General features: G+C 44.5%; 1 protein-coding gene across 1 annotated transcript in view; it reads left to right on the top strand.

Annotated features, from left to right (window-relative positions):
• The window catches only part of TMEM44 (transmembrane protein 44), a 66,376-nt gene extending 47,522 nt beyond the window's left edge, over window positions 1-18,854 (top strand). Inside the window, exon 10 of the mRNA XM_045192076.2 lies at window positions 18,166-18,854. Coding sequence (XP_045048011.2) covers window positions 18,166-18,177 — 12 coding nt within the window. The 3' untranslated portion in view covers window positions 18,178-18,854. The remainder of the gene's footprint in view (window positions 1-18,165) is intronic.
• The last annotated feature ends 256 nt before the right edge of the window (window positions 18,855-19,110 follow it).

Here is a 19,110-nt window from a genome sequence, read left to right as displayed (position 1 = left end):
CCCTTGAACATTTCTTGTTACATTGGTTTGGTGGTGATGAACTCCTTTAGCTTTTTCTTGTCTGGGAGAAGCCAGGATAATTACTAGAGAGCAAAATAACACTTTTGCTCAAAGTTTCCCTCATAAGCTTTCACCTAATGGTGTTTTGGAGTTCAGTAAATATCTATTCATTCCTTCTGCACTTAATAACTACATCTTCAAGCCACAGAGAAGCAGGATATTATTATCCACTGATGAAGAAAGTACAGGTGGAAAGGCTGCGGCTTGCCCTGGTCACATAGCACAGTAACAGCACAGGGTGTGTCATGGAAACGGAAGCCCTTGTTTTCTGGAAGGAAAATTCTTTCCTTTTCATCGTGACTTAGCTGCTTAGAAGCAACGGGCCTCAGCTGCAGTGAGCTCCCAGGAGAACAGAGGCACACCAGTCTGAGGTGTTCTTAACCACTCAACGGCCCAGGAAGACGAGAGAGCCCATTCAATGCGACACTTCTCTAGAGAGGGGAAGCTCTGTGGCTGTGTTTTTGGCACCTCAATATCTCTCCCATGTTTACTAAGTCCTTTCACTTTTTGTCTCACTGGTTTTCCCTGCCCTTGTGCTCAGGCAGGAGCTATCTCAGCTGTCCCCAGCTGTACCATTCTGTCCGGAAAGGCAAAATAGCAGGAAAGCTCGCCACCGTGGGTGGAGGAGGTGATGAGAAGGAAATATGTTAGGCTCGCACTGATCCTGTGGGCCAGTAGAACAGCTGCAGAGGTGCATTAAACCATGAAGTGCCAAAGTGGAAACTCCTGCTGGCTCCTGCAGAGTGCTGCACGTCACCACACAAACGTATTGATTGCTTTCTGCGCACAAAGAGTGAGGAGACTGTTCTCAATCCAAACCCTCTAGGTCATGTCCATTTCTTTTTAGCTTTGCTCGGCCAAGAATCCTTTTCGAAGCCTTGCTGTTGTCTCCCTACCCCTGCTCACTCAGCTCTAAATTCATGGGCCGCCACAGACATTGTGCCTCCGGAAACTACATCCCACAGACATGTAGCAAGCAAAGAGTTCGTTCAGCCCAGCAAAGTGGCTTTGTGTGGTTTTGTTTTGAAGGTCCCAGCTGACACTTCCCTTTCAGGAAACTATAAACTCCACCCAGGGAGGTTATTTGGGCTGATGAAAAATCTGATAGACCATGGACACCATCTGAAGACCCCCTGGTTGCAACAGCCAAGACAGTGAGCCTCCTCAGGCTCGGGCTTCTGCCAGTTGCCTGCTCTTCAGCATTCTGTCGGTACTGCTCTGCTCTGGCTTTAACTGACCTCTGTCGTGTTAGGTGTGGCAGCCAGCCTCCAAAGGTGGCCCCTACTGATCCTCATCACTTGGTTTTCACGCCTTGTGTAGTCCCCTCGAGCAATGATGAGGGCAGATCCACGTGACGAGTAAGATAGTGCGCACCTGATGGTGTGTGGGTGCTCAAGAGAGATCATCCTCCAAAATTGCAGCTTCTACCTTGGGCCCTTGAATTGCTCACTCAGGGAAGCCAGCGCCACATTGTGAGGACATTCAAGCAACACTGTGACAAGACCATGTCAGGAGGAATCAACTTCCAGCATGAACTTGCCAGGCACATGAATGAACTATGTCTGAAGACAGATCCTCCCGTCCCAGTGAAGCTTTCAGGTGATTCTAGCTCCTCAGTGTTTGCGTCTTCAGCTGAGGCCCAGAGACATGGAGCAGAGATAAGCTATTAATGCTGCGCCTTCTCTGAATTCCAGACCCACAAAAATAATGAGAGAGTAAGTCATTATTGTTGGTTTCTGCTACTAAATTGTGGGGTTGATTTGTAACACAGCAGTAGATATCTCCAGCCTGGTTGCATATAAGCCATCACAAAATTGTATCTGCAAAGCCCATCCCATTTTATATAGCAATCATTCAAAGTTGGAGCCTTATATACCTACCCTTTAAATTGCATTACATACTCTTGAATATTCATAACAGATATAGGTATTCTACCTGCATGTACCAAGGAAGGCTCAAATTCACCTTGCTAATGGAGGAAGTCACACAAAATCCACTAAAGGAGCCTTTGCTTGAACAATCAACACTCTCCACCCTGCCACCAAACCTGTCTTGGCCTCTAGAAATCAGCTTCAGTTTCTATCACTCCTTCGGCATCATCCTCTCCTCAGTCATCAGGGAGACTCCTTATTCAACTCCAGGAGCCTAAATTCTAATTCTTCTCTACCTTCTTAATCTACCCTTCCTGGACTTCTCTGATACCAACCTCCCTTTGTTCCTCTTTGGTCCGCCTACTGCTTTCTCTGTTTTACTGGAAAATTTTCCCCTTTAAACCCTTTCCACCATGAACTTCTCTCAAGAATCAGCCTTTTTGTCTTTATGACCAAGTAGAAATGGTCCCTCTAGGGAGGAAGTGAGCTTCCTGTCCCTGTAGGTGTTAGTGGATGCAGGGTGACCACCTGGCAGGGCTGGTGCGGGAGAGACTCCAGCACTGGTCTCCGAGGCGCTGCTCAGCAATATAAATCTGTAATACTGAATGACTTAGATACCAAGATAACTTGAATATTTGGAACCAGGACTGTTATAATCAGTCCAGAATTCAAACTCCTCATAGTCAAAGCTGGACAGGACCTTTGAAATCATCTACATGGTCTCATCCACTCTAAAATTACAACTCTCTTGGTAGAGATGACCCCCACTGACTAGGTCTATTTTCCAAGAGCCAGTCCAAAGTTCCCCCCTGGGTGTATCCTGTGCCTCTCAAACTGAGACTGGCTAAATCAGATCCCTCTCTTCTCCTCCAAACCTACTAATTAAGCAGACTACCCTCTGGGTCTCCAGGGAAAAACCTGGGAATCACCCGTGTCTCTTTCCCCTGTCCTCCAAATCTTTATTTTATTAATTTCCAGGACTTACCTATTCTCTCTTCTTAATGTCCCTCTCATTCTTCCCCTCTGTATTAGTCAGGACTCTCCAGAGAAACAGAACCAGGTGGGAATGGTGGCAGGGATGGAGGTTATGCATGGGCCCAGCAACATGGATTTCCACTCCCCAGTGCTGGTCTGGCTGTGACCACTGCTAGGTGCCCAATCTGCGAGCTGCAGATACCAACACTGAGCTCCCTATGTGACTCTGGGGTGATCCGCTCGCTACCTGGTGGCAAACTGATTACATTGGTGGCAAATTGATACTATTTCCATCATGCAAGTGTCAGAACTTTGTTCCTCCTGGAATAGCCACTTAGTCTGAATATGGACTTGCCTTCCCCCACACACAATGATTCTGCAAAAACTACCAAATGTGGACTTACAGAATACTTTGTACACCATCACAGTCTCCCACGTAGCACTGTCTCTGATCAAGGAACTCAACTGACAGCCAATGAAGTGAGCAATGAACATCTGCTCACGGAATTCACTTGTCTTGCCATGTTCCTCATCATCCTGAATCAGCTGACTTGATAGAATGGTGGAACGGCCTTTTGAAGACTCAGTTATAGCACCAGCTGGATGGCACTATCGAACGGAGCTGCAGCAGTGTCCCCTAAGATGCCGTATATTCTCTAAATCAGTGTCTAGTATACGGCGTTGTTTCTCTCATAGCCAGAATGTATGGGTTCAGGAATTAATGGATTCAATAGCAGAACTTCCACTTTCCTTTCCTGTGATCCTAGGTTCTGCTGGTCTAGAGGTCTCGGTTCCAAAGAGAGGAAGGCTCCCACCAGCAAATACAATGACCCCATTGAACCAGACATTGAGACTGCCACCCAGCCATTTGGGGCTCTGCATGCCTCTCTATTAACAAAGAGGGGATTACCGCCCTGGGCAAAGGATGTGAACGTTTCTAAAGAAAACCGATACATTAAGATACACTTTCTATTAGTTCTTTTAAAAAAATAGAAATAAGAAATAAGCAGGTGTATACTATACATGAAATAAGTCACTTCCAACGTTCCAAGATAGGTATTTGGGGAATGTGATGGTCTTTATAGATTTGATTAAAGTCTTTAACCAGTTGACTTTAAGTAAGGGAGATTATTCTAGATAATCAGTCATTTCAATAATTTGAAAAGTCTAAGAGCAGAGCTGAGGATTCCCTGGAGAAGAAGAAATCCACACAAGAGGCCCAGCCTCCCTTTCCCGATGGTCTGCCCTATGGGCCTCGCACCGTCCTGGCCAGCCCCGCAAGTGCATAGGCAAGTCCTTGCAATGACTCGCTCAATATATTAATATATATCTCCTACTTGCTCTTCTCTAGTTGAATTCTGCCTGATAAAGACATTAGAAACCCTTCTCTCCAAAGATCCTCCAATCCCCCACTTCCCCATCCAATAGAGAAACCCAAGGATTAGGCCGGAGCATATGGGTATGATTCTCTCAAGTTAATGGCAGGGAACGTTAGAATGAAAACCTAGGGCTGGGAAGGCAGAGGGACCTCTGTTCCTTTACAAAATGAAAGATTAAAATTATGTTGACAAAAGGAATATAAAGTGCTTATGTAGATCAATTAAAGGTTAACTAGTCCTTTTTTCTTCCTGTTTTTTAAATTGAGTTATACTTGACATACAACATTTTATAAGTTTAAGGTATACAAGGTGTTAATTTGATACATTTATGTATTGCAATATGATTATCACTGTGGTGTTAGTTAACACCTCTATCACATCACATAATTTGTGTGTGTGTGTGTGATTGCAATGAAGATCTGGTCTCTTAGCAACTTCGAAGTATCTAATGCAGTATTGTTGACTATAATCACTATGCTGCTCACTAGCTCTCCATGACATACTTAACTGCTAGTTGCAAGTTTGTGATCCTTGAGGTACAAGATGTGTCTAATATTTTTCTATGCTATTTGGAGGAAGGCACACAGCACTCTAAAGTGGGAGGCCCCTTTATTCTGGATGTCCTCTCTTTCCATTGTTGGGTCTCAGAACTGCCTCTTCTTTGTACCCACCCAGTGGCAGAAAGTGGAAAGAGAGGAGGGAGGCGTTGGAGGCAGCACAGTTTACAGACAACAGAGGGGACTTGGACCTGGGTTTCTGGTAAGCATGTTGGTAACTCAGGAAAATGGGGTGGGGAGATGCAGGTACTCTGGGGGGTGGGGTTAAAAAAGAAAGAGGCAATATGAGAAGAGAGATAAGAGCTAACATTAGGAAAAGAAGGAACATCCACATGGTTATAAGTCAGGGTGTGAGGCATCAGACTTTGCTCAGGGAGAAAGGACTAAGTCTGGGAACAGGGGCTCGATGCCTGAGTTCCATACTCTGACTCTGTGTGGTTTGCATCCATCACTGGAGCTTTGAGTAGAGAACTGCTTAACCATGTTTGCATCCTGAGGTCTAAACTAGAAAGGGGGAGACTTTCTCCTCCAAGATTGGTATCAGGGAACACCTTCATTGGGACTGTGAAGTGGGCAGTGAATGGGGACAAAAGAAAAGTGCCTTTTGCATGCCCTTTGCAAGGTGACCCAGAGTGCAGAACACTGGGTACGAGGGTGGCAGATTTCAGTTCTGCCAAGAAACACCTTTTTATGTGCTTTTTCCAACAAAAGGGAAATGGGCTGCTTTGGGAGGAAGTGAGCATCTTGTCCCTGTGGGTGTTAGTAGATGGATACGGGGTGACCACCTAGTACCGGTGGTGTGGGAGGGATTTGAGCAGTAGACTCTGAGGTACCATTCAAAAACATAATTCTACAATTACTGAAAGACTTAGATATTAAGATAACATTAAGAAAATTTGGAAGCAGGCCTATGAGATACTCCTTGATAATCTCAGAGTTAAAACTCATCATAAGAGAGTCAGAGCTGAACAGGGTCTTTAAAATCATCTTGTCTAACTTCCCTTCTCTCCTCATTTTATATAAATTTTAAAAAGTAGGGCCTAGAAAGAGCAACTACCTCAAGGTCACACAGCTAAAAAGTGAAGGGTCTGGACTAGAACCTGGAACTTGTAGGCATGTTCCATCTCTCAACATCTTCGCTGGACTCATGATCAAATCTGCCCAGCAATATCTGGATACTTACCAGGAAAAAAATAATGGAAACAATTAAACCTTGACAAATGACAGCTTCTTCAGATATCATTTAAACACAAAGAAGTATAAGGAACTCAACTGCTGAAACTCCTTGATAACATCAAGGAAGAGGAGTCATTTCACATAAATCTCAGAGATGATGTCATATAAACATACAAGCAGTTAGTGGAAGTTCACCTCATTATGAAGGAAATGATTCTTATAAATAGTTTTGATCTAGAGATATTGTTTGGCGTCTTTGAATCATAGATTCTTGAAATCGGAAGACTTATCGTAGAAGTCATCTGATCCAGGGCACGCTGATCCTGCAAATATTGGGCAGGGTTAATACCACTTTCAACCCCGTGTTTCCATGGTACTTTGTAGTAGCCAATAATCCAGCATTTTGTATGTTACAGGATATCAAATTGAATGACATTTTTTTCTTCCAAACTGACAGTAGTTTTTCTTAGTTATAAAATAAACATGCTCATTGTAAAATTTGAAATAATGCAGAGGAGGATAAAAAAGACTTAGCAGAAATCTCACTGCCCAGATATAATCACTGTTAGTATCTTGAATATTTTTTAATTATTTCTCCATGCACACATGTTTACACTTGCACATTCACACTTTTGTGAAATTGGAACCAGAGTATAAAGGGCAGTTTTGCCCTGACCAGTGTGCCTCAGTCAGCTGGGCATTGTCCTGCAGAGTGAAAGGTAGCCAGTTTGATTCCTGGTCAGGGCACATGCCTGGGTTGCATGTTCAGTCCCTGGCTGGGGTGCATACAAGAGGCAACTGATCAATGTTTCTCTCTCACATCGATGTTTCTCTCCCTCCGTTCCCCACCCCCTTACCCTCTGTCTAAAAATAAATAAACAAAATCTTTTTTTAAAAGTGCAGTTGTGTCACATTCTTCTTTTCACTTAACTATTTGTATAGATCTACAGCTTCATTTTAATGGCAGCATGAGAAACCTTAATATGATGCATAATAAGCCTTCATATGCTGTATGAATAAGCCTTAACATAGCGAGCCCGATCCTGGCTGATGGGTTAGTGTCCCTAGTTTTTTGCTAAGTTGGGAGGTTATTTCCTGCTTCAAGGAGAGAGGTCACCTAAGTCACCCCTGGGAGGCTGAATCATCCCTGGAAACTAAAAGTAACTTGCTTCCTCCAAACTGGTGAGGAGGGTGATTGTCTGGCACAGGCTCCTGCAAAGTGAGTGGGTGGGTGGACAGTGCTTCTCTCTCCTTTAGGAAAGTGAATATAAAGGGACCTTTGGTTTGCCAGACAAGCTGCCATACTCCAGGGGGAGGCCTCAAGGAGAGGTCAGGGACTGGAGCCCATCTGACTCTGGCAGACTTCCAGGTCATCTTGCAAACCTGCCCCGGCAGTGCCCACAGCAATACCAAGAACTGAGGGCCAGACCGGCCTCTGCTCCAGGACTCAGCTCACCCAGGCCAGCTGCTGCTCTCTGGCCGGAACTCCACTCCTGGCCCTAGAGAGAGACATGGATGCCTAATTCCTTCATCACTAAATGAGGCCAAATGTTCATTTACTTCTGGATTCTGGGTACAGATTACAGATTCTGGTTATAGATTAACCCACTGCTACTCTGTCACCAGCACTTCCCCTCACAACTGTGGTAAGACAGCACCATCCATTCATTCCCATGGGTGCTATATGAGGTGGGGACTGGGGCACTGTAGAATCTACCCACACTCTGGGGACAGCATGTGATACAAAAGTACCACCACCTCCACCTCCAGCTGAGGAAGCAGGAAGATGACAATGCAATAATTACATATGTCATTACATATTTATCCAATTATCTCCTTCATATAAACTTAAAATGGAATTTCTGGGTCCATGGGAAAATGCTAAACAAATCTTATAGTGAAGCTGGGTGGTTCCTGGGAAGCACCAGCTGGCCAACTGCTGAGAACCTTCACAGGGTAGCAACAGGTTATAGAAGTAGTTGCTGTCCAGGGTCTGGTCTTGAAAGTTCAGAAACTTGATCCCATCAGGGCCCCAGAGTTAATGGGACTTGGAAAGCTGACTCCTTCGGAGGAGACTGGAGGGGATAAAGCAGAATGCTAAATGATTAGTTTATCATGATATTAGGAATGCTGCGTGCAGCAGGCATTTGAGTCCGCCTGACCAGCCTGCCCTTCCTCACTGTGGGAATCCAAATCACAATGAGGAGGCTAATATAGCCCTAGAATAGAGTAAGGAGAGTCAGTTTGGTAATCTGAATGGTGGCCTGATGCATCCACTCCCCAGCCAGGGTGACATACATCTCTCAGGCGTCAGTGGCTACAAAGGGAAGTCAGGTGAGTTAAAAGTACAGAAACTGCTCTGTGGCTAAGGGGAAGCCCAAACCATTTTCCTCACGGACTTCCTTTTTCTATTTGGTGGCCTCACGGGACTTGCAGACTCACTGACAAGTTTTCTTAAAGATAGAGAGGGTGCAGATGGTTCAAATGACACCATTGGGCCCTATTTTGTAATAGTCTGTGCTTACCTTACTTTCCTATTCACCGGTTCATTTATTTACCTACTCACCAGATAATGATTGAGCACCAGTCAGGCCCTGGGGAGGCAGCAGTGAGCCAAATAGACACAATTCCTGCTCTCATTCTATAGGGGAGAAAGATAATCTAAATACACAATAATCAAAATAAATACACTAAATATGTAAGACAATTGCTAACTACAAAAACCTAAATATATAAAATATTAGATGGTAATACTTACTATGAATAAAAATTAAGCAGGATAAGGGGATAGAGTACAAGTGGGGAACAACTTTTATATGATAATCTGGGAAAGTCTTTCTGATAAGGTGACATTTGAACAAAGACCCAACTATACAGATATCTGGAGGTATTCCAGGTGGAGGGAACAGCATATGCAAAGGCTTTGAGGTCAGCACACATCTGAAACAGTACAGATCAATGGGGCTCAAGTATATAAACAAGGAAAGAAATGGTGGCAAATGGGGTCAGAAAAGTAAAGGAATTGGGGGAATCAGACCATGTAGGCTCTGCAGGACTACAGTGTAAAAATTGAATTTTGTTCTAGATATGGGGAGCCACCAAAGAGTTAGACTTACCTTTTACAAAGGGTCTGGCTGCTGAGTGGTGAATAAACTGATTACTCTAATCTGTCAAAAGTAGAGCCATTAAAGGTTAGGAAAGGGACCATGGAGATCTAGCGAGACTCTTGCTACTCAAAGTGTGGCCCATTGACCAGAAGAATTGGCATCACTTGGACCTTGTTAGACATGAAGAATCTTGGTCCCCACCCCAGACCTCCTGATTCAGAATCTGCATTTCATGAGATCCCCAAGTGATCTGTGTTCACATGGATATGTGAGAAGCACTGGCCTAGTCCAACCTCTTCACATTACATGTGATGAAACCAAGTGTCAGTCTGCAGAAGTGAGTTGCTTATAATCACATGGTTGAGTTCAAAACAGGGCCAAGGCTAGGCCCTAGGTCCCCTGACGTTGGTGAGCCTGCTTTCCACGGCCTCACATGGCCACGAGGCTAGTAGTTCATAATATCCATTAATTCAGTCAATCAGTCACTAATTCACTAAGGCACATCCCATAATCAGAAATAATGATGTCACAAAAGATTTTTACTGGCTAAGAACTGAAAAGCAAGTCAAGAGAAAATGATAAAAGACTAGGCAGATGTAACTTAATTGACCACCTACACTGATTAGAAAAAACAAAACGCTACCACCAGCAATGTAGGCCTCAGCGGCAACATTTCCCCCATCCATCTCATCATCTGCTACGATTTGCTGGAAACGCCCAGGATGTTTAGGTGTGGTGCCCGCTGAAATCTTTCTTTCTCCAGAAGGGTGGGAAAAAGCACAGATTTCATTGTCTCCTCAGCAGAAAATCCCCTATGGCCTGAAGAAATTAAAAAAAAAAAATCTCTGTGGGTACCACCCCGGGATCTTGGAGATTAGACATTGAAACCCAGGTCATGTCCCAAAAGGGAAGAGTCAAGATAGGAAGGACTCTATTTTAAGGGATTGATAGGGTGAATGGCTGGAAGTTTCTACAATGGAAAAAAAAGGCGGGGTTATCATCTCTGTCATTGCTATTATTGTTGTTATCAAAAACTTGTAAATAGTGCTCTTAAATTATTGTCCCATTAGAACAATAAAGGAGATAACGGAGACTCTGAGTGCATTTGCAGACCCAACAGGAATATTGCTATGCTCCCGCAGCTTTGCTGTAAGAAAAGTAGGGCACTGACTGTTGGGATTGGGGCACTTCCAGGGACAATTCTAGGTGTGTTGTTTGAGAACTAAAGAGGGTGAGGGGGCCCTTTAAAGAAATGGTGCTGGTAGAGTGAGAAGGGCCCTTCTAAGGGGAGAAAGCCCACTCTCTAGAAGGCTGTTCAGGAGACAGATGGCAGGAGAGAGCATGAGGGAAGGAAGGGGCAGGTGAGGTAGATGGGAGACACTGTGGAATTAGACTTCCACAATAGGGCAGAAGGGAGGGCTTGAAGATGTCTCTGAAAGATCAGTCCTGAGGGATTGCAGGAATTTGTGGGTAACCTGGAAAGTATTCAACTTCTGTGTCAGTGAGGGTTGTTAGCTGCTGCTCACCCTCTTTCACCCCTTGTCCCAGGGTTCAGCATTCCACTAGCTTATTTATCTCTTACCCATTACTGTAAGATGTGGGTGGGGCTGGTGGGGCAGTGCTCCCACATAGCTGTCTTCCAGAGACATGGGCATCCGGTCTCGGCCTATGTGGTGGTAACTTCACCATCTTGGAATCCTTTGCCTCCAGCCAGAGGGACAGAAAAGAAAGTAAAGCTTTTTCTTCGCCACCACAAACTGAAAGGGACCTATAACTTTTGCTTGCTTCTGTTGGTGATGATCCATCATGTGGCCCCCATCTAGCCTCCAGCGACTGGGGAACCTAGCTTCACTGAGGACCCTGGAAATGAGCCTGGTAGGGAACAGTCAGCACTCTGCCGAGGGGTTGGCTCCCAGGATGCTGGGGAGGTGGTGCTGCCCACACTGTGTGGCTGCTCAGGTGGTTGGCCGCCTGGCCGGATGTTTGCCCTGTTAAGAGTGGGAAGCTATTGATGACCCTGAGTAGAAGGGAGTTTCCTCCGTGTCTCTGCTCCAAATCCCATCATGCTGCACTGTATGGACTGTCCCTGGTGAGGGTTGGGTTTGCAGGTTACCGGGTACCACTGTGGCTCTGGTACCCCACCCCCCACCCCACCCGCCCCTTGTAAATGGCAGAGCCCTGTACTTTGCTACTTATTGTGGACAGGCTGTACAAACTTTAATGCTCCTTCCAACACTGAGATTTGATGATGAATACTCAAGAGCTTTGGATTCTCACCCTGTTTCTAACAGTACCTGTGCGCAGGGGAGTCCCTTCTCCCTGGGCTTTACTTTTCCTAGCTGCAAAGGCAGAGGGTTGGCTCAGATGACTTTTAATGTTCTTTCCAGGCCTGAGAGTCTATTTCCCCTTAGGCACTAGGTTGAACCAGCCATTTCCATCTCTCCTGAGCTCTTGGAAAGGACTGAGGCCTAAAAAACCTGGGGCCACTGCTGTGAGCTGCGGCCCTTACCTGGTTCTGCTCAAAATATCATAACAAAGTCAGGGACTCTTTCAGCAGGCCAGCTGTTGGCCTTCAGTAGCTGGCAACTATTCCAAACAAGCAGGACCTGAATGGGTAGAGGGCCTGTGCCTGGGCCAGAAGTCAGATTTCAAGGCATCAAAGTATGCTGCCTGGCTGCCTGGCTGGACCTTTGGAGACCTGGGTGTAAGCAAGGCCCAGAGCACCCATAGATGTGAGACTAAGTACAATACATCAGTCTGGGTCCCAGCAGGCAGCAGATGCGCACTCAAAAGTGTTTAACTGGGGGAAGGAGGCAGAGTAAGAGCTCAATGAAGGGACTATTTTCAACGGTGTGGCCAGAGTTAAGAATCTAACGTGAAATGGCAAGGCACCAGGAACTACCACTAGGCCTAAAGGGCAAGAGGAAGAAATGTGGCTGGAGTCTGTGTGAGCTGGATTAGTGGGCCAGGGACCTCCCACAGGAGACAGGGCCACAGGAGAATGTGACTGGCCAGAGCGCAGGAAAGCAGGAGCAAGGATAGGGTGAGCAGCCTGGATAGGGTGAGGTGGAGTACAGAACAAACATGTCAAGCTGGAATCTCTTGCCAGGGACTCCCATGGCTGAACCCAACAGGAAGTCAAAGGAACGGGGGCCTGGTGACGCAGTTATAGAGAACACAGAGCAGGTGAGCAGAGCAGAGACGGGTGGCGGAGGCACATGGAGAATAACCAGGACATGAGTCTTGAGCGTCTCCTAGTCACCGCTGTTTCTCCCCATGTCTGTGAGAAGAGTCTGAATGGCCTGAACTGGGTGGTATACGCCCAGTGAAACTTCCGCCCACACGGGTGGACAGCAACAGTAATGAAAATGGTGATGTTATCTGGTTTCTGTAACCTCGTTCTCCTGCAATAATAGTCAGTTGCTTGGTGCATCTTTCACAGTATCTGAAGAAGCCAGGTCAGATTCTCTGCATCTTTTTCATTTGAGATTTCTCTTAAATACAGATTTGGACCCCGTTCTGCCTTTTTCCTGAGTGGTAACACTAGCTGCTCTGTCAGTCCTATGAGAATAGCAAGAGTGGGATAAATTTAGACCACAGAGTTATTGTGCTGGAGCCAATATTTTAAATACTTGATTTTTAACATGACCTTGACCTCTATGCCTTGCATAACCACATATTCCCTGTCCTCGGCTTGATCAGCTTCTCAGTCTCTCACCCCCATGCTCACATGTGTCTCCCCACCCCTGCAGCTATGAATAGCTGGTGTGTACAATGAGGCTGGGTGTTGGGCTATAATCAGTTCCCACTCCATCAGATACCATCCCTGTCAAAACAAAGTCAGCTATGTGAAAACCTCACCATTCCTCCTGCCTCCTTTTGGAATGCACTGTTCTGACTGCAAGCACAAAGCAGTAATTTATAAGCATGAGTTGGTACAGAAAACAAGACACAAAACCAAGAAAATGAATATGACATGGCATAGCATGAAATTCCGAACTGGAGAGAGGGAGACAACAATGGAATCAGAAATAAGATGATGTTTTGAGATAAATACACATGAGATATGAGAGCCAAGAAAACAGACCTTAGATATGTCTTATTTCTCTGCATAGCCAAGTTAACTATAGAATTGCTGTCACTAGATTATTTTCCTCTGGCACTTAAGTCTTTAAACAAATGTGTTTGTGTATTGGCCATGGTTTTTGCTACTATTTGGAAAGAGATATGAAATGATTTTTTGGTCTTTATAGCAGGGATGTCAAACTCATTTTCAACAGGGGCCACATCAGGCTTGTGGTTGCCTTCAAAGGGCCGAATGTAACTTTAGGACCGTATAAATGTAACTACTCCTTAACTAGGGGCAAGGAGCTCCGCACTGCTGCCGGGGAGAAACAAGGTGCCGGGCCGGATAAAGCAAGGTGGAGGGCCGGATTCTATCTGCGGGCCTTGTGTTTGCCACCTGTGCCCTATGGTATGGTGTACTGGTTTCAAACTGTGGCTTGCAACCCATTAATAGGACACGGAATTAATTTAATAGAGTAGGGTCAACATTTTTCAAAAAATGAAATAAATGGGTACTAGAAATATTAGGAGGAATACTTTGTAAAGCATGTGATTGTCTAACCATTGTACCGTACACCTGAAATCAATACAAAATAATAAAATAAACCGTAATTGAAAAATAAAAAATAAAGAAAAAGACCTGAGTTAGAATTGAATATAAGCATCACAGTATATTACACATAGTGAATTTAAATACTAGACAACACGCACAGACAAATGTGTGCCAGGTGTTGAGTAGAATGCACTCTTCACCTGGAACCTCAGGTACTGGAGTTGGCTGGGTGCCAGGGCATGTGGGCACTCGTTCTAGCACAGCTATTAATCTTCTAAGTGGTCTCCTCTAGACAGTTGTCCTCTCTAGCCATGGTATCCTCTTGTGTAGAGTGATACTTTGGACTGAATGAACCCTAAGAGCCTTTCGATTCCCTTATTTAACACGAATTTATTGAGCTCTTACTAGTGCCAAGGACCGGGGGTTTAGGAGCAAACAAACAAAGACCTTGCCTCCCTGAGTTTATATTCTGGTGGGGGGTGATGAAAACAAGTAAGCAAATGAACAGATACAATGCTGGGTGGTCGGAAGTGCAATGAAGAGAAACAAAGCAGAATGACGAGACAAGGTTACCTAAGGGTGGTGATGTCATCTCAGTTGCCATGCCCTAGGGAGGCCTCTCTGATCAGGAGACTATTTTAGTAGAAATATTAAGAAAGAACGTGAAGGGATCAAGCCACACATATCTGGGGGAAGCATGAACTGCTTGCATGATTCAAGGAAGAGGCCAGAGTGGTCCGAGCAGAGTGAGCCTGGGCAGTGGCAGGAGAACAGTCAGAGTGAGGGGACAGGCCCCTGGAGGAGAAGCCTGGAAGGGTTTGGACCTGATCTGACTCATGTTGTGAAAAGATTCCTATGGACTGTAAGAGGTTCATGAAGAGGCTTCTAGAACATTCCAGAATCAAGATGATGCCTTGCTCTAGGCTGGTAAAGAGAAAGGGGGTTAGAGGGATTCTGAGTATATTTTGAAGGTAGAGCAAGTAGGATTCGCTGATGTTTATGAAGCAAGGGAGAAAGAGGAATGTAAGATAAGATGAATTCAAGGTTTGAGGCCTGAGCTGCTGGAAATAATAAAGATGAGAGAAAAGGCTTTGGGAAGAGAGGAGGAGTGAAATGAAAGGTGGGGGAGGTCACGGCACTGGGAAATCTGAATCTGAAGAGAGGCCTTGGGAGTGATCAGCACGGGACAGCACAGAGGGCCAGAAGGCCGGTTCAGGCTGCCCAGGACGTGAGTAGACGTGGAGATGGGAGGAGGCCCCAGGACCGATGCCTGTGCCCGTCCAACACAGACAGGCTGGGAGATGAGAAAGAACCAGTGAACGTGATGTGACTTTGAGACTCTTTTTCAGAAGAGGTTGCTGAAGGACAGCAGAAAAATCTGAAAAATGTGATTTTTGTTTTGACATAGTTAATATGACTTTCCTACCAATCATTTCTAAAGTTATCATTTCTGATTGCAGTAGTCCCCCCTTATCTGTGGTTTCATTTTGTTTTTTAAACTTTATTTATTTTTATTTTTCAAGATTTTATTTATTTATTTACTTTTAGAGAGAGGGGAAGGCAGGGAGAAAGAGAGTGAGAGAAACATTGATGTGCGAGAGAAACATCCATCATTTGCCCCTAACACACCTGCAACCCAGGCACGTGCCCTGACGAAGAATTGAACCAGAACAGCGTCCCAGCCTTTTGGTTTGGTTCGCAGGACAACGGCCAACACACCGAGCCACACCGATCACGGCTTGGTTTCACTTTCTGCGGTTTTAGTTACCCATATTCCACTGTAGTCTGAACTATTAAACAAAAATTTCCAGAAATAAACAAGTCATAAAACTTAAATTGCTTCCCATTCTGAATAGCATGATGAAATCATGTATTTTACCATCTTATATCACAAAAACAAGGGTGAGTACAGTATAATAAAATATTTTGCAAGAGAACCCATTCACATAACTTTAGTAACAGTATATTGTGATAATTGTCCTATTTTATTATTTATTGTTGTTAATCTTCTACTGTGCCTGATTTATAAATTAAACTCTATCATAGGTATGTATGTGTAGGAAGACATACAGTATACTCTATACTCTATAGAGTATACGTAGTGTTCAGTACTACCTGACGTTTCAAGCATCCCCTGGGGGTCTTAGGCTATAGCCCCGCAGATAAGGGGACTGCTGCACAACAATGTCATCTTGTACCAAGCTGGGCAGAGAATTGCTGGTGGGTTAAATGGAAATGTATATTGATTAACTTGGGATTTCTTCCAGTTTCTTGGTGTTGTGGAAAAATGGGTAAATTAGAGCTTATTTGTTTTCAGCAACCAATTCAGACTGGTGCAAATTGATCTCCAGGGCTTTCCTAGGCCTAGTCCTCAGCAAGTCCTGCGCTTCCGGGAGGAGGACAGCTGGGTGAGGGCTTTCTATTTTCTTTCCATGAAGTTAAGAGAGATCAGCCTTGTGGTGAAGCTCTCAGCACACTCTGCCCAGTGCTTCCTCAGGCTTTGGGACCAACTCTCCAACCAGGGGCAGAAAAATTTCTGATTGAAGACACTTGAATGCAAGCTGTGGCTTATTAAACTGTGTCCTTTTGAAAAAGGATTCCAATCTGCAATGCTCAGCAAAACGCACGATGTTGCAGGGTGTGTCTTTCTGTTCGTGCTGGATTTTGATGGCAATTTATATCAACCATTTGGATGCGGTAACAGTTGGAAGGTTGCGGTGGCCACAGTGAGATTAGAGGGGAGAAAAGCAGACTGCTATATTAGGAGCAGCCACAGAAGGAACTAGTAATTGTTGCACCCGGGAAAACTTACTAAACTGATCCCCAACCATTGTCCTCTGCCCAATGGGCCCTCTTCTTTCTCCTGGCAACAAATTCTCTGATTCTATCGGGACTTCTCTGGGCACACAAGTCAGCACCCCACGCATTCCAGGAATTGGCCCTGGACCTTTACACTCCTTCTTTTCACCCTTCCTCCCCACCGTTACAGCACCCAACTCCTAAAATCATTACACGGTGTATAAGACAGGTTCACTAGGTTTGAAGGCTTACCACCCAGTAGATTCGGTATGGTGAAATATTGGCTGAATCATATACGTATCAGGGTACAGAATGGGCAGGCTGCTCTTTGTCTCCCTGGCTCTGCTCTCCTCATCACCAGGGTGGAAAGAGAGGAGGGGAAGAGACCAGCCCTGGGACCAATTGCCAGCCTAATACAAGGTCTGTTTTTGTTCCTGGCTGCCCTGCTCTGGCTCCGTATTATTTTTAAAAGTCCCTCCCTAGTTTCCTGCTGCCTGTAGTGCAGGGACTAACCTTGGTGGCCTCTCATTCAAAGCCTCACACCACTTAGACTTTCCACAATAGTGAACCATATCCTCTTCCACATCCCCTGCGAGTGTGTGTGAGTACACACACATTCTGACATTCTATCACTGTGGCTACAAGAACTCTACCCCCAAAGTCTTCCCACTTCTCTGGGCCATTGTCCAAGTCTTTCCCTTGTCCTTGGCTCTCAAATCCATTCTTCCAAACCCTAAATTACCCTGTTCTCTGAACTGTCAGAACACTTTATGACTTGCCGCAGTCCACACAGCACTCAAGCTAGCTGTGTGGGCTTCTGATCCGCCCCCCCTTGAATGCCCACGCGTACAAGAAGCTGAGCTCTTTGAGAGCAAATTAGCTCTGGTAACAGTCATGTGGCCGGGGCTTGGGCACTTTCACAGAATCCAATTAAAGAAGACTTTGCCAGTTCTAAGTGGTATTAGGCTAGCAGCTCCCATTGCATTTTCCCCTAATTTCCTGTGTGAGGACTCCAAAACAGATGAAATTTTGTATCTTCAAAAACAAAGAAAAACTGGCATGTAATCTGGGTACTGGTCATATCAAATGCCTTCTGATTGTGGTTCCAGAAGGTGGTGGCCAGACTCTCAGTCAAGGCAGCTACTTGAGCACAGGCTTATGAAGGTACACTCCCCACACCCTCTTTGACTATGCAATTCTCTTGCTAGAAATTTATCCTAAGGAATAATTAGGTATACTGGTACAGTGAATCACGAGGGGTAAAAAGCAAACTACCTTCCCACCAGAAAGGATCAGCTGAAAAATTGGGGTAAATCTGTGTAAAGAGAGTATACTACACATCCAATAAAAATTATATTCTAAAGGTACACTTGTTGACATGGAAAAAATGTTCATAATTTTATTATTAAAAGAAAAAACTTCAGGTTATAAAACAGAATGTTACCATCTGATTTTTTACAATAAAAACCTACCATAGATATATACAGAGGTTAAAGGCTGGGAGGGTATATGTCAAAATGTTAACAGTGGTTGTCTCTGGGTAATAAAAGAATGGCTAATACTTACTCACTTCTTTTAGACAATTTATTTCCACAGCGAACATGTATTTCTTCATTAATACAGAGATGGGCATGAAATAGAGAAGCAACAGAGAGATGTGCACAAGAGCATAAGTTCACTGGCATACAACCCGAATTGGATTTCGTCTGTCGATAACGTGCTGCACAATCCTGGAGTGAGTTCATTGACCTTTCTTCTTCTGTCGAATGTGTACGACTGCAGTGTCTACGGGCAGTTCGACTGAAAAAAGGCAGTCTCTGAAACACGTGGTGCTGGAACAACTGGACGTCCACGTGCAGAAACATGAATCTAGACACAGACCTCATATCCTTCACAAAAATTAACTCAAAATGGATCGTGGACCTAAACATAAGACACAAAACTATTCAATTCCTAGAAGATGACATAGGAGAAGATTTAGATGATTTTGGCCACAGCCATGACTTTTTAGATCCAACACCAAAGGTATCATTCATGAAAGATATAGTTGATAAACTGGATTTCATTAAAATCAAAAACTTCTGTTTTGGGAAAGATACTGTCAACACAATTAGAACACAAACTACAGAGTGAAGGAAACTATTTGAAAAAGACACATCTGATAAAGAACTATTATATAAAGTATACAAAGAACTCCTAAAACTCAACAGTAATAAAACAAACAACTTGATTAGGAAACAAATGCATCACTGAATAAGATATACAGATGGCAAATAGGCATATGAAAAGATGCTCCACACCGCATGTTATTACAGAATTGGAAATTAAGACAACACTGGGGTACTGCTGTACACCTATTATTGATGGAATGGCCTAAATCCAAAACACTAACAATACCAAATACTGCTGGGGAGGAGGAACAATAGAAACTTATTCATTGCTGGTGACAATACAAATTGGAAAAACCGCTTTAGAAGACAGTCTGACATTTCTTACTAAACTAAATGTATTTTAGCCACTTGTTTTATTTAGCTCAGGCTGTCATAACAAAATACCATTGACTGGGTG

Source organism: Desmodus rotundus, chromosome 2, assembly GCF_022682495.2.
Source record: "Desmodus rotundus isolate HL8 chromosome 2, HLdesRot8A.1, whole genome shotgun sequence".
Taxonomy (NCBI): domain Eukaryota; kingdom Metazoa; phylum Chordata; class Mammalia; order Chiroptera; family Phyllostomidae; genus Desmodus; species Desmodus rotundus.
The sequence above is the reverse complement of the archived record's forward strand: the minus strand, read 5'-3'. Positions and strand labels throughout refer to the sequence as shown.